The 16,444-nt window shown below is 35.4% G+C and overlaps 1 protein-coding gene across 4 annotated transcripts in view; it reads right to left on the bottom strand.

The window, feature by feature from the left end:
• Positions 1 to 1,002: 1,002 nt before the first annotated feature.
• LOC136828776 (NADH-cytochrome b5 reductase 3) overlaps positions 1,003 to 16,444 on the bottom strand; it is a 60,484-nt gene continuing 45,042 nt past the window's right edge. For all 4 annotated transcript variants that reach the window (XM_067086997.1, XM_067086996.1, XM_067086995.1 and 1 more), the window contains 5 exons: positions 12,119 to 12,320; positions 9,354 to 9,472; positions 7,426 to 7,630; positions 5,388 to 5,582; positions 1,003 to 4,148 (listed from right to left, as the gene is read on the bottom strand). In XM_067086997.1, the coding sequence (XP_066943098.1) occupies positions 3,976 to 4,148; positions 5,388 to 5,582; positions 7,426 to 7,630; positions 9,354 to 9,472; positions 12,119 to 12,320 (894 nt within the window). In that variant the 3' untranslated portion in view covers positions 1,003 to 3,975. The remainder of the gene's footprint in view (positions 4,149 to 5,387; positions 5,583 to 7,425; positions 7,631 to 9,353; positions 9,473 to 12,118; positions 12,321 to 16,444) is intronic.

Below are 16,444 nucleotides of genomic sequence, written 5' to 3'. Positions count from 1 at the left end.
CTGTATATCCCAGAAAAAGTAATGTCGAAGATGACAGGGCCTTGCCCCAGAGTACTCTAAGATTTAAAGAACTCTGGTTCCCCATCTCGGACAGGAATCCAAATCAAGTGTGTCCTACCTGGGACCCTTTTTAAAGAAGAAATTGAGGAAGTCACATATACTGACTGCCAAAAAGTCAAAAGAAATGGAGCTCCATTGTGCAACAAAGCTGCACCTGAAGTGACCAGTGAGAATACAGCTGCTGTTAGTCAACCAATGCAGCTTTACCTGCTTTGTCAGAAACACAATGTCCCTTAATATCTATGCAAGCAGAGTCCAACGTATTTCAATACTCATACCATTTCATAATTTGTTGAATAAAGGAATTTTCAAGAAAATTCTGATGAATTTGTAGCAGTACAGTAATTCCGTTCCCTGAAGACAAAATCTTTTGTACCAGCATCCTTTCAATAATCATCAGTCTGTAATGTGCCAACAGATGAGCAGTACAGTAAATGTATTGTTTTTTTTCTAAATGTGCTGACTTAATATCACTGCCTTTGGCATTCATGGCTGATGATTTTCATACTTTATTAGTACCAAAGTTAATCAACATTTCTGGCACTTTTCACTTCCAATTCAAGATTTACTACCTTTCATTATACTGGGAAATTTATCTTTCATACATACCTATTTTTACCTAGTTTACAAATAATAATGGAAGTTTTACTACTCTTTATTACTAATGAAAGAATTTTAACCATTTCACACAACATATAAATTTATCAAAGGAACAAATAAGTCAATCTGATGAAGTTTCTAAGCCAAACTGGAAGTCGAAAATTCTGTCTGCAAACCTAACTGCTATACAAGTACTACTGCTTACTTAATATTCCATACCACTATAAACAAGGCAAAACTACGCAAGAAATTTGTTAGTGTACTACGTGCATGAGAAGTAACCCATTTCTACTCTACGATTCAATAAGGAAAAAGAGGGTGTCATCTTAAAATACATACAAAGAAACTCAGAACTTTTTTATTACATTTTACACTTTTCTTCATACAGTATAGCTAAAGCAAACAGTAACTATGGTATTTTTACAGGCTGTAAGCCCTCAACCAAACAAATAGACTCAATCTGGTTATCATACTGACAATGACAGTAATCTCTCTGAACTATTAAAAATAATTTGCCCATCATCAACAGGGGTTACAGATATTTAGTCATACCACAAATATACATTAGTTACAGATCTGGTCACCCAGTTTTATCTACACAAGCCAATCGAATTCCTTGGATGTTTGTAATCCGTCAAAGATACCAGCAATTCTTTACACAGATACTACCCTACTTACGAACATTCAAGTAATGAACATTCAGATACTGTACAAACAAACGTGACCATAAATTAAAATTGTGTTCGGTAAGAAACAACTTTATTATCTTTACAATTTACTTAGGTTTCATGTATTTACATTAATAAAGTACTGTGCTCTATAAAATACAGTACTATATATAATGTGTACAGTACTGTTTTGTGTTTTAGGATGAAAAAATGTACAGTACTGTACTGAATTATATCATACTGTACTTAAATAGGCATGAAGACCAATTTACAAACAATGCAAGATATGAACGGCCGTTCGGAACGTAACTCTTCCGTATGTAGGGTAGCGTCTATATTACCATCACTATCTGATAAGAATTACAAATCAGCATTTTACAATTCTACAAGAAATATATTACAAGTGCTGAAGCCTGAAACAAACTCCACTCAACATCTGATAAATCAAAAACTCACCAGCTTCCAGCAAATCTCAAGCTAATATACTTTTGTCAGACAGTAAGTGCACTCCATATCAGAAATACATTACATATTTGACCAACTCCACTCTAGTGTTCTGACAATTGCCGGTGACTTACTCTACAATATTTAATTGCAAAATAACAAAGGATAGTTTACGTAGCAGAGTAGTATTCAACTAATCAACGCTACAACTTTTGCTACTTGTGAAAGATGTTAATCAGGTCAACTAAAAGGCTAATGCTGGTAGTAAGAATACCAAAATCAGTGCCTCAATAGTAAATTCACTTTTGTGACACTTATTCTGATAATAATTGCACATAACAAAAAGTACACTTTTTGTATGCATTATTCTATGATGAAAAACAATAAACTACAGTTGGCCCTTGTTTTTGCAAACTTTTTGTTCATGAATCTGTCTCTTCACGGTATTTTGGGAAAACTTAATGCACGGAAAATTTAATGTACGTAACGAGATATGCCAAAAAATATCTCCTCCAGCATCTACAAACAAGACACGTACTTAAGTTTTATAATTAAAAATATTGAAAAATTGAAAATAGAAAAAAGGCAAAACACATACTGTGCTATATGAGAAGCATTACTTTTGTGGTTGAATGTCCCATGCAACTTAGTCAACGTTGCCTCCCAAGAAAATATGCATAAAGCATTATACTTTATCATTTTGATGAGAACAACAGTGTCTTTACATATGCAATATACAAACTTAATTCTTACAATACAATTTATTAACCATAAATAAATAAATGATAAAAAAATAGGGTTTCATCACTATGGTTTCAAGGTCCATGCCATAAAACTGAAGGAAGGCATAAAGAATTAATGACTAAATTGTCATTATTACGGACTAACAGTTAAACAGAAAGTCCTAATATTAGTATTAGTATAAAATAACTTTTGTTGTATACAGCCTGATCTTTACTAACTATTCCTTCTGTGCTAGAAAAACAACACATGCAAAATTTTTACTCATGTAAAAAGGAGACAGAGAAACATTTTCATATGAAAAAGTCTCTGTTTCAGCAGCTCAAAGTTTTATACATCAACATAATTTACAAATTCAGGTCTAACATAAATGTAAACTCAAGATAAGTCCAACACCTAACTTACAGAGCTGTCAACTAGACTTGCAACGAATTGCTTGAGTATCAACTGAAAATAATATTTACACCAGCATACCTTTCATAAATGTTAAACTTAGGCAAGTCACTAATCAAATGAAATATCTCAAATTGCAATCCAATAATACTAGAGGCAGCAATAATATCAACAAAATGGTATGTGTACTAGCATATGTGTGTAATACATATACTGTATCTCTCCTACTGTACTTGTTATTGCAAAGACAAAAATTCAATTGATGCCATAAATAAGTCTCTTCAAATTAAAAGGAGTCACAATCATGCAGAGAGAGAGAGAGAGAGAGAGAGAGAGAGAGAGAGAGAGAGAGAGAGAGAGAGAGAGAGAGAGAGAGAGAGAGAGAAACTAAGATTGTTCTTACTCCTCTCTTCTCTTTTTCTTCCACCCATAAATGTGGATCCACACGTTGAAAATAGGAGTACTACAAACACATATATATAATCCTATGAAGCCAACTTGTCATAAAATAAGACAACATATATAAACATCCTCCCGTGCTGTACTAATGTTTTTTGTTAGATGCGAACTGCAAATAACTAAATATACTGGGGCAATTATCAAGACAATTTGTTGTTTACAGGTGACTGTTTTTGGTGCTGACAGTTTACTCTGCAAACATTTTATGGTGGTATTTTTTACTGTGCAAACATTTTATGTTGGTATTTTTTAAAGTATATTTAAAATGTATTTACTGTATTTATAAACGTACAAACTGCACTTGTAATGTAACTTACAGCGGGTTAAAAGTACATATGGCAATATGGCATGTTAGATTAGCAGCTGTGAAATCCGGCTATAATATAAAGGAAGAAGGGAGCTGAAAACCGCATGGTTGCATACATAAAGGGCCAACTGTGCTTTGTCGAAAACCATTTCATTTTGTTCATGTCTTGTTACTAATGTCTTCCCATTTTTTCCAGTGGACAAAAGCACATCGAAATCCACCAGAAAGAGCTTACATCCTTAATCCTACCTTTGTTAGTAACAGCCAAGCTTTACAGAATACTGTTTATATACTCCTCTCAGTTTAATAGGCAAACCTCATACTGGGTGAATATCCAAGTTTGTCAAGGTTTGGAATACAAGCAAAGTTGATCATCGGTGGGGGACCACACATCAACACCAGCGTGTCGTCAGAAGGTGGAAAAAGGTGTTCCGAAATCATTTCAGCACTTACAAAGCCATTGCTGTACTTCCAACCTATATAAAAAGAAAAACTAGACAGTATAAAATATAACAAGAAAAAACTATACAGTACAGTCTCACAATTCGCGGACTCACCTATTTACAGATTTCTCTGTGGAACATATATATGCATCCCCCACAAATATGAGGGGTTTACTGTATAAAATTTTGATATTCATAAATATTCTTACCCAATATATACCAAAATCCACCAAATTGAGTACAGACACCACCCTACTTACAAACGAGTTACGTTCCGGACTACCATTCGTATGCTGAATTGCTTATAAATTGGGCTACTACTGTGCTCTTCATGACTACTGAAGTAAAGTATGATATAAAATCAATACAGCACGGTAAGTTTTTCATCCTACAACAAAATACACTGTACATGCAGTACTGTATGTACAGAATAGGTTTGCAAAACAAAATTTGAACTTGCGGGTGGCAAAGGGGAATGCTCTAAACACAATTTTAATTTGCAATCCCATTTGTTTTTATCTCAGAATGTTTGTAAGTTGAATGTTCGTAAGTAGGGTGGTGTTTGTACACAAAACTATGCAGGAAACATATTAAGGAATAATAATGCAAAAACTGTAAAAATTCATCTTTCTTGGAAGATAATGCCCAAAACAAATGCCCAAAACAATAGTTGCAAAAATTGCAAGCTTAAAAAATACTACACAAGGCAGTCAGGACAGTCATTCTTACTCACTGCATATACTACAACCAAAAATGACAATTATTAGTTGCTAACTGCAAGACCAGTGATCCAGAGAACAGAAATTGCCAACATAACTAGACTCAAGTGTATAAATCACACTTTTATTGCTGATAATGAAAATTGAATGGAAAAAGCTGAAAAGATAAATTACATAAGAATAACTGAATTATGGATGAAGGCAAGCCTCTTTTGGAGGGAAAAGCTTGGAGAATTCTGCTCAACTGTTAATAGTTATGCGTGAAAAGTAAAGCAGATGATTGATGGGGTACCTAAGGCTCCATGTGGCACAAGCATCATGCTACTGCTAATCATCTTTCTGTTTGAGGAAACAGCAGAGAGTCAAGGAACATTTAAACCAAGAATGAGACAAATAAGAGAGAGTGGGGTTGCAACAGAACAAACTAAGTGTACTTTGGCAATAGTTTACAGTTTCATGCAAGCATACAACACAATTACCTAGCGACACCAAATCACATAAAATAATCTTAAGAATCAAACAGCAACCTGTACCCTCTAAAATTCTAACTTACCCGATTCAGGACGATCAACAGTATACCACAACTTGAATTTATCTGGGTGTTGTGATAAGACTTCCTCCAACTCATGTCTGAGGAGTATATCTGCCTCAGTTTGGTTGGCAAACAAGAGTGCCAAATGAGTCTTATCACTTTCACTGCGTGCAACGTGTCTGATCAACTGCAACATTGGAGTAATTCCTGTGCCACCTGCATGAAGAAAAAACATTATCATCCTGTTTCTTTCATGGGGTTAAATTTGAACAAGTTCTTTACAATCTCTTCTGTCCTGTACTCTTCTTGCCTGAACTTTTATGTGGTTAAATCTTAATTTACCACATTTTCCCATGATTTCTTGGCCTTACAACTGACTTAGAGTATGATAAAATATAAAGGGAGGCAGCAATTTAAACAATATTTACAATAAAAAAAACCTTCAAGTAAATCCGGCTAGCTGTCTCAAAATCTGGTGAAAGGTCAACCCTCTTTTTATTTTGCCCAGGACATGCAAGCATATTGCTGTCGTTTCTTAGCCATGTTACTGGAAGAGTTCATTTTTCCAGTTTTATCTCCTTACCAGATGGGGAAACTTTCCTATTTATCCTTAATGTGTCATAAACTATTCATTTTTCCAGTTTTATCTCCTTACCAGATGGGGAAACTTTCCTATTTATCCTTAATGTGTCATAAACTAAAGTATTTATCAAAAAGGGTTACACTGGGATAGAAACTCCACGAAAATAACGTGGCATTTGTTTTCATAAATGCTGAGTTACAATGAGTTCCTAACACATGTGACCTTTGATAATTATGGCACAAAAAAGATCGATTTTTAAACCCCACGGAAACAAGACTGACTGAAGTGTATTTTCCAAAGCTGTATGTACACAAAAATCATAAACCACAATGTATATCTTGATATCTCTTCCCTGATATCACATTACATACTACTTCTAAAAGAAGGCATACAAAGGCCACAGAAGTTTTTACTGACTGCTTTTTCATGCTATATCGGCAGTCACTTTTTCTTGCTTAATTTTTCAGTTTCTGGGCTTTCATCATCTTTCTATCCTTCAATGACAAATTAGCTCACACCAAGCTAAGTTGTGTTAATAACAATGCTGTAATAATCTTTAATGACATCAATACTTTTTTTCACTTTAAAGTCAATCTGTGCGTCAGTGGCTCCACTGTTAAAATTTTCAGTGTATGGTTCAAATGAAAACATTCAGAAATGAGCAACCAAAACACGAAGAACAAAAGCCAAAGTTCGCACAAAGTAATGTAGCTCTGGTCAAAATGAATCACATGTAACATAGTTTCTGGTCAAAATGAACTCAGAGAAACGTAGCTTTTGATCAAAATGAACAAGGTATCTTAATTTTATTCGCATTTTCATTGTAAAATACAGTATTGATACAAATTTCCCACCCAGCAACGGAACTATTTGCTTTTAAATGCAACTTTCAAACTTCATGCTTTTCCATTGTCAATTTCATTCTTCCTACCTCTAACTGGAAAAGAGCATCAATAAATCCAAAACTTCCTCTTCTTGTTATTTGACATTTTTTATAGCCTACATTGAGCAATTTTAGCCTGACTAAGGAAAGATATTAGTTTTCTGTACCTCCAATCTTCAAGTCTTGACATATTTCTTACAGGAGAGACAAAAGCAATGGCAGAGTAACTTAGCAGGAGTCACAAGTTGAATGTAATATGACAGTCATAAAACACTTGGCTAAACATACCTTTCCTCTACAACTTGACTTAACCCATATTAGCAAAGCATTCAACATTCATACTTGTAACCTGATTACAGCAGGTAGGAAAATTATTATTATTATTACTCTATTATTATTATTCCATATTCATATAGAACAAGCCCACCAAAGGGGGCATTGGCTTGAAATTCAAGCTTTAATATGGTGTTCATCAAAAAGAAATAACAGAGTAAAGGATACAGAAAGAAGAGACCGCTTATTAAAAAATAAAAAATAATTTAATGAACCTTGATATAAAAAAAACATTGTAAATATAGACATTATTGACATACCTGCGATCATGTTGACTTTTTTGGCTGTGACAAGATTGGGAGGGGATTTCTTATCTGGTTTAATGGCAAAGGTGCCATTACCATGGTATTCAAGCAAGCCAGATGGACCCCTGACATCAATGGTCTCTCCAAGGGACATTGCTTCCATGTACTGACTCAGCTTGCCACCATCAGGGAACTTTGGGTGAACGTTCTTGAAGTAAACCTGAATGAAGATAATAATTTTAAGGGGCATGCTGATCACAGAATTTTGAGGAATTATCGATTTTTAATTTTTTAAAGTTTTGGACTGATATGTCTAAATTTTTGTTCACCGCATTTACCAGCACTTGAGCGGCATTGAGCGAAAAATATTCGCAAACATTCTGTATGACTTTTTAGGTGGAAGTGAGAAATATACTTTACTTTCTTGCTAAAATACACATTACCTACGATAAAAACTGACTCTCTCTCAAAAAATATAATACAGCTATAAATATGTATCTATGTATCTTGATATCACCCTGCAATATTGCCCTGTGAGCAACATTGAGCGACAAATTGTCATACAATGTCTGTATGACTTGCCAATTCTGGATAGTAGAAAGTGAGAAATTTACTTCAGTATCCTACTAAAACTACCCATTTTCTGCTTTAAGAGCTTGTTTGTTTTCTAAGAAAAAATATCAATTAAAGTAAATACTGTATATATTTATGTATCTTGATATTTTGAACTCGTCATAGTCATATCACAGATGTACCATGCCAAATAGTATACATATAATATTTTATATTTCTTGACATATTTTTACTGCATATTTTTGGAAATATGAAATTATATAAGTACATAACAGTTCCAAACATAGTGTCAGGTTTTACCAATAACCCATCTCAATTTGTGTGCGGTTCTGGTTCAGGCGATATCCTAGTGCTTTGTGATGCATTTCCTGTTCGGATTTTCTTACCGTGTAGTGTGTTCATGCAATTTCATTGCCATAAGCAAGAGAGGTACTACCTTTATGAGGGAGAAATTTGAACGATTGCATCTCATGAAATTTGAATGATTGCGTCTCATAAGTTTGTTACAAGAGAGGGATGAAGCAAATGGGAACTGTCTTGCCTGGGATAGCAACAACACCAGAACACCTATATCTAAGTAAGGGATTTGTTTTCCTGTATTAGTGATATTCAAATTAATGATTACAATTTTTCATATTATAATAATTATATAAGACCACAAAGGTTGATTTTACTGCAGTGAGTTGTCGTCTGACTCGTGACTTGTGTAGTATTCATGGATTTCTCTGTGGAATGTATATACACATTATTTGTGGAAAATTCACCCCATTCACAGTAGTTTTCACTACGAAATATTCACTGGTTACTGTATTTTCCTATCATTTTCATGACTAAATGCACTTTTTGTGATAAAACTATTAAAATACTCATGTATGAGCATTTTTAGATTTTTTATTTTTGAACTGTCATGTCATTTGCCACTGAAACAGAAACTGACAGTATAAAGGTCTGAAAGGCATAACAGGAAGAAAAGCTCGCAGCTGCACAATGAATCAATTGTTAGGAGAGAGTGGAAAATAAGATGGAAGAAACCTTAAGTAATGCCTACAGTGCACTGCATGAGGTGCACTAATGGCACCAACCCCCTATAGGAAGAATTTTCTATGTATCCCTCGGTTGTTACCTTTTTAAAATAAAATTATATATGTACTAAGTTACCATCCTAAGATTCAACTAGTTCCATATTTTTATATATCCAAGAAAGAATTTTCTTTAACCCTCTTGGTTGTCACCTCTTTTAAAATAAATTGAACAGCTATGTGGAAAGAGATCACAGGGAAAGATGAGAGGTAAAAGATGTTAAACAACCCAGAGAACCTTCAGTTAAATCTAAGAACATTGTAAGCAGAGAGAGAGAGAGAGATGCATACCTTGATGACCAAATCCATGTACCCTTTGTCCTCATCACAAGAGACTGGAGTGTATGGACGAACAACAAGTTGTCCATCTACCCGGGCTGACAGGTAGATATGCTGTCCAATTGGCAAACCTGTATAAAAATACAAAATGCACATCAGTTAATCTTAAAGTTAATGGAATTTGGAATTACAAGGTCACACTAATAAAACCACTTCTAAATATTTCTTAAATAGCATCCTATAAGAAAATGTAGGCTTTGTAATTATTTTAATGTACAACCATGCCACTTTTTATAAAGAAGTTTAACCACACCACTGAGGTAATTTATTTAGCTCTCACTGGGTTGACCCAAAAGGATTTGTATCTATTAATAGTGTAGATTGGCCAAAAAGCATTTTCATTTATTAACCCTCTAATGCCAAGCCTTTATTTACAAAAACGTCTCCCGTATGCCGGCAGTGTTCGGGAGTTAGCGCCGAAGCTGAAAAAAAGTTTTTTTCAAAAAATCACAGCACGCTTAGTTTTTAAGATTAAGAGTTCATTTTTGGCTCCTTTTTTTGTCATTGCCTGAAGTTTAGTATGCAACCATCAGAAATGAAAAAAATATCATTATCATATATAAATATTTAAATATATAACAGCGAAAAAAAATTTTTCATATATAATTTTATACAAATCGCGCTGTGAGCAAAACGGTTAAAGCTAATGGGTTATTTTTTTTCTTTGTATTGTACACTAAATTGCGATGATTTTGGTATATAACAAATTGTAAAACGATCAAAGCAACACAGAGAAAATATTATCACAAAATGATGCATGAATTCGTAACGCGTGGACGTAAAAAAATGTTTTTTTCAAAAATTCACCATAAATCGAAATACTGTGCTAGAGACTTCCCGTTTGTTGAAAAATGAAGCTAATTGATTGAATATTACTAGACTGTAAGTGTTTTAGCTTACAATTGCAGTTTTCGACCATTTCGGTCGAGTTAAAGTTGACCGAAAGTCGAATTTTTTCTATTTATCATGATTTATATGAAAATATTTCAAAACTGATAAAAGCTACAACCATGAGTTATTTTCTGTTGTATTGTACATGAAATTGCGCACATTTTCATATATAAAACTTTATGTAACGACTAATATAAAACGGTGCAAATATTACGAAACCGAGACGAAAGAATTTCTGAGATGTTCGGCCGAGTTACAGCATGAGACGTAAGGAAAATGTTTTTCAAAAATTCACCATAAATCGAAATATTGTGCTAGAGACTTCCAATTTATTGCAAAATGAAGGTAAACAATTGAATATTACTAGAATGTAAGAGTTTTAGCTTACAATTGCGTTTTTTTACCATTTCGGTCGAGTTAAAGTTGACCGAAGGTTGAAATTTGGCAGTTATCGTGATTTATGTGAAAATATTTCAAAACTGATAAAAGCTACAACCATGAGCTATCTTCTGCTCTATTCTACATGAAATTGCGCACATTTTCATATATAAAAGTTTATGTAACGACTAATGTAAAACGATGCAAACATTACGACAACATGACGAAAGAATTTCTGAGATGTTCGGCCGAGTTACCGCGCGCAGACGTACGGAAAAAGTTTTTTTTTTTTCAGAAATTCACCATAAATCGAAATATTGTGCTAGAGACTTCCAGTTTGTTGCAAAATGAAGGTACATGATTGAATATTACTAGAATGTAAGAGTTTTAGCTTATAATTGCGTTTTTTTACCATTTCGGTCGAGTTAAAACTGACCGAAGCTTGAAATTTTGGCAGTTATCATGATTTATATGAAAATATTTCAAAACTGATAAAAGCTACAACCATGAGTTACTTTCTGTTGTATTCTACATGAAATTGCGCACACTTCCATATATAAAACTTTATGTAACGACTAATATAAAACAGTGCAAACATTACGACAACGTGATAAAAGAATTTCTGGCGCGGACGTAAGGAAAAAGTTTTTTTCAAAAATTCACCATAAATCGAAATATTGTGCTAGAGACTTCCAATTGGTTGCAAACAAAATGAAGGTAAATGATTGAATATTACTAGAATGTAAGTTTTAGCGTAGAATTGCGTTTTTTTACCATTTTGGTTGAGTCAAAGTTGACCGAAGGTTGAAATTTTGGCAGTTATCGTGATTTATATGAAAATATTTCAAAACTCATAAAAGCTACAACCATGAGTTATTTTCTGTTGTATTGTACATGAAATTGCGCACATTTTCATATATAAAACTTTATGTAACGGCTAATATAGAACAGTGCAAAAATTACGACAAAATGACATAAGAATTTCTGAAATTTCCGGCCGAGTTACCGCGCGGGCGTAAGAAAAAAGTTTTTTTCAAAAATTCACCATAAATCGAAATATTGTGCTAGAGACTTGCAATTTGTTGCAAAATGAAGGTACATGATTGAATATTACTAGAATGTAAGAGTTTTAGCTTACAATTGCGTTTTTCGACCATTTCGGTCGAGTCAAAGTTGACCGAAGGTTGAAATTTTTTGTAGTCGACGTACGGTATATCCACTTGGCACCCAACAGACAATTTTAGTCGACATATGATACGTCCAGTAGGCGTTTAAGGGTTAAGTGATGTCTACAGAGCACAGCATGAGGTGCACTGACGGCACTAGCCCCGCTACAGGGTTTAATAAATATTGCTCAATCATATGCAGATAAAGAAAGCCTGCTTGATTAAATGCCTTCACTAAGCCTAAAACCATTTTAAAATTTGGCTAAAATTTACAAACCTTACCCAAAATGTGGTCAGGGGACGGCAGCTTAAACCTGAACCGGCGCGTGTCGTGAGATATGTCTTCCCGTTCAATTAATTCCAAGGGATACTTGACAGTTGGGTCCTGAAGGGTTTTGGGTGGACCACGTTTCTTTGACAGATAAAGCTTCGTCAAAATAGCTGTGCCAACCACTACCACCAAACCCACCACCAAAGGAATTGCCTGCAAAACAAAGAATACTGTATAGTTAGATTTGATAAAATTACTCCATGAGGACTTACCCTCAAATAAAAAACTGCTAAATGGATACAAATAACCTCACACATAATTTTGTTTACCAAATCAGACAAGTACTGTTAGTAAGTTTACACTAAGTGTACCTTATTGCCTGTGATAACAGGGAACATGCAGAGGCACCTCCAAAGATATGAACCCTCCTTCCTTACCTGCTAGCTCAATACAATTTAACTTAGAGAGGCTGTTATGTCACAGCTTTACTGTAGCACAGCCAATGATATACTTGAGGTTAATCCATCCTTATATCAACTTCCTCACACTGTTGGGCTGTGGAACAACCTCCCTGATGATGTCATGCAATTGAACTTACGATGTTCAAGTAAAACTGCATTGCATTACTACCCTAATACAATTCTCCTTGTATTTTAATAATTTACAGGAAGCTTGAATTTCAAGTCAGTGGCCTCTATGGGTTCGTTCCGTATGAAGTGTTCAACAGCTTCATCATCATCATAATAATAATAACAATATTAACAATAATAATAATAAGCAAATATTATTTCTCTCACTGACTGCTCTTCCAGCATGCTGGTCACTCCCCGTATAACAGTTAAGGCTCTTCTGTGCCCAAGATGTTTTTCTAGCCTTTAGTAGAGTTTCCACAGAGCAATAAAATCACTGCTGGAAATCTAGAACAGACCCCTAACTTGGGCATACCTATTACTGATGATTTTCAGATACAGACAGTCCCCAGTTATCAGCGGGGTTCCGTTCCGACAGCATGACAATAAGCAAAAATCGCCAATTTTCGGTTATCAGCACTTCTGTTAGGTATGTATCAGCGCCAATATGTGATTATCGGCACAGAAAATCGGTGATTTTCGTCACTAGACAGGCACCGAAAAACTGGATCGCTGATAACTAAGCCCGCCGATAACAAGGGACTGCCTGTACATTCTTGTTGATGGTAAGAACACAAACTAATTCATTATTTATACCAAAGTGATTTTCATATGTGTAAAGATAGTGGTTAGTAAGACTGCCCAGCATATGGTTCAGGAAATACTGAAGGTGGCAGAGGATTCCTGATTTTTGAGTGAATGGTATGAGACTGACCAAAGTGAATGTCCATAGTATCTATGGGATTGTGAGGTCTGATATTTAAAATAAGATGAAAGAGTGGAGGTAGTGTACAATCTAGAAATCACTGAGTGGAATTTTGCTTTGTAAAATTATCTAAAATTCTAAGATTTGTGATTAAAAGAAGTGTAATTACACTTATATGTGTACTACAGAATAGGAAATAATCTGTATAATCAATGTAAAAACCATTCTTGCTTTTATTTTTTTACTATAATGGAAGTCAGCTATTCTTACGCCTAAAATGTCCTGTGTCACCATAATCCACTATGCTTCAAAGTGCTGTCTTCATGGTAAGATTACACAAAATTTACTAAAGTACAATCTTTAGCATAAACGGTTTGATATTTTAACTTCTCTCTGGGCTCCTTTAATATTGTGTTCATCAACTTTCATCCTTGGCTTTGAAAGTATTCTAGTATTGCTTCCCTCTCCCGAATTCTTTCTCCTACACTATATCAACCCATATTATTATTCACAGAACTATAGCTCTGCCTATTCTTTGTATCCATTTAAGACTCCTCCTGTCAGTATCCCACCTGAATGCGGCAATTCTGTCACTGACACAAACACATTAATATTTCCTCTAAGTGGGTTTTCCTCTAAGTGGTAAGAAAAAAATTTATACTGTACAGAAGTCAGTGTTGCAGGCTTAACGCAATATTTTTTGTTCCAGAAGTAATATGAATTCTACCATATCTCTATTTTCGATCCATAGTTGGCTCACTGGTCTGGGGCATTTGGGATGCAAATCCTACCTAGGCCTGATGAAAAAAAATTAAATTCCTGAATTTAAATAACAGACAGTTTTCTAACATTTATAAATTTCTTCCAGCTGGATATAAGCAGAACTACATCTTTTAAATTCAACATTACACTGAATACTTTCACGAAAGTCCAATAGGGATCAAATGCCACAAACTGTACTTTGAAATACTGCACTTCTAAAAATCTTAGTAGAAACTCAAAAGAACTAATGGAAAAGTATATCTGAGGTAATGGAGAATAATAGCAAATATTGTACAATACTTCAACTCTGGTTACACTGCACAAAACTCAAAGAACAAGAATACCAACAAAGATCTAAGGGCACTGGAAAAGAATTAAAAAAAAAAAAAGCTGAAAATAATCTGCATATTTCCTAAATATACAGTACAAATCCAAAGTCTTTTATACAGAATATAACTTTGGCAAGAGCTGGTCGGGGCACTACAGCTTGGTAAATGTAGTTAGCTATCAGCAAGCATGTCAAGGGTGGAGGTACTGCCTGCTCATCTGACTGTCAACCCTACTTTTCTTTAGGAAACTGACAAATGCAGAGATGGGATTGTGATAACACACTTCATGTTTGTAGGTCTAAGAACAAGCAAATTATCTTCTAACCTCCTATAAAGCTTGGTGTCCGATGCAAGAGGCTGATAAGGCCCTGTGCCAGAGAGTAGTTCACCATATCAAATCATACTCTATGAGAAGTTCTACGCAATCCTGTTTTTCTCACTTAACAAGAAATCAAGGTTGGTAGGTAGCAGTACCATCATTCAGGATGAATGACTTACTCTATACCTAGCAACCCTTGTTAAAGAGAGGGCAAAGAGGAGAATATATCACTCCTAGCTGTGTAACCAACCAGTGTGAACTAAGAGTTAGACTATTTACTGTTGGGAAGGGCACAAAAGTGGGAAAGAGACATGGAATCTGATGTGTCTCTTCACCAACCAATGCAAATTTGGTTTCCCAACTCCTAAAGGAGTTGGGAAGTGCAAAACATTTTGAGCAACACCATAGGGTCTAGGTACAAAAATAACCAGGGGCCCATGATGCCCTGTTGTAGACAAGAAGGATGAAGCCACTAAGTTAGGTCCCAACCAATAAAACCTACCTGAAATTCCACATCAATGGGACAGTTGCAATTCTAAACCCCCTGCACTAAAATGTGCAGAGTCCAGGTCTTCTCCTTTGCAAAAAAACACATGAAGGGTCCACCCTAAGAACACAAAGTCAGAAGGAGCGGTACCAAGATCGCCCTCCAGTGGGCAAGTGCCTAAATGAGGAAGCATTAGGCATTGCAACCTGATGGAAGCTCCTGAAGAGATGTATGAAGTACAAAATTGTAATTGTTCTAGGCTTGATCCCCGTGGAAGAACTGGGCAGAGGCCTCCCATAAAGACAGTGACAACCAAACTCATGCCTCATAGGGGAACTATGGGGGTGGCAGTCACAGTCAAATGGAAGAATGAACTAAAGAAACCACCACATATTGTCTGACTGAAATCAAGCTGATGTGGCTAGTATGTCTGGAAGAAAAATTACCTCAAAGGCTAAGGTGGAGTCAAGCTAACTGGCCCAAGCACCTCTAGAAGAATGCTTGACTTTACAGATGGTACTGTCACAGGAGCCTCTACCATGCAAGACAACTAAGAGGTCACGAAATAAGAAAATTGGACTCTTAGAGAATGACCACTCAAGTAGATGACCTCTTAATCAGCTGTAGGTCCGAGTAGGTACAACATCCGTTAAGGGGTCAGAATAATAATAGGCTCTAAAGAATCAGACCAGAACTGAGGATCCCAAACAAGGGAGGTCCTATCAGCAACAGAGGATGCAGCAACCGTAATATACAACTGGAAGAGGCACATAAGGGACCTGAGCAGACAAAGGATGGTTTAATCTTACGTGAAATTCGAGGTGCGCTCAATGGAGGACACCAGGTGACAAGAAGCCCTTACTGCTTCCCTGCAGCCATCGTGCTTACAGATGAGTCCTGTGGTCCCATTGAAAGGCCTCTCCAACTCAGCCTGACATGATTACTTAAACAGGGGACTCTGAGGCCCTACTGGATCCATTAAAGAAAGGATGACACTCAACTAACATGGATGGAGAAGACAAAATAACTCTAACCTATACCTGTTCAAAGGACTGCGACAAGTATCACAACCAAATAGTCTAGGGCATCAAGTCACAATCAGCAG

This window comes from Macrobrachium rosenbergii, chromosome 43 (assembly GCF_040412425.1).
Source record: "Macrobrachium rosenbergii isolate ZJJX-2024 chromosome 43, ASM4041242v1, whole genome shotgun sequence".
Classification (NCBI taxonomy): domain Eukaryota; kingdom Metazoa; phylum Arthropoda; class Malacostraca; order Decapoda; family Palaemonidae; genus Macrobrachium; species Macrobrachium rosenbergii.
The sequence above is the reverse complement of the archived record's forward strand: the minus strand, read 5'-3'. Positions and strand labels throughout refer to the sequence as shown.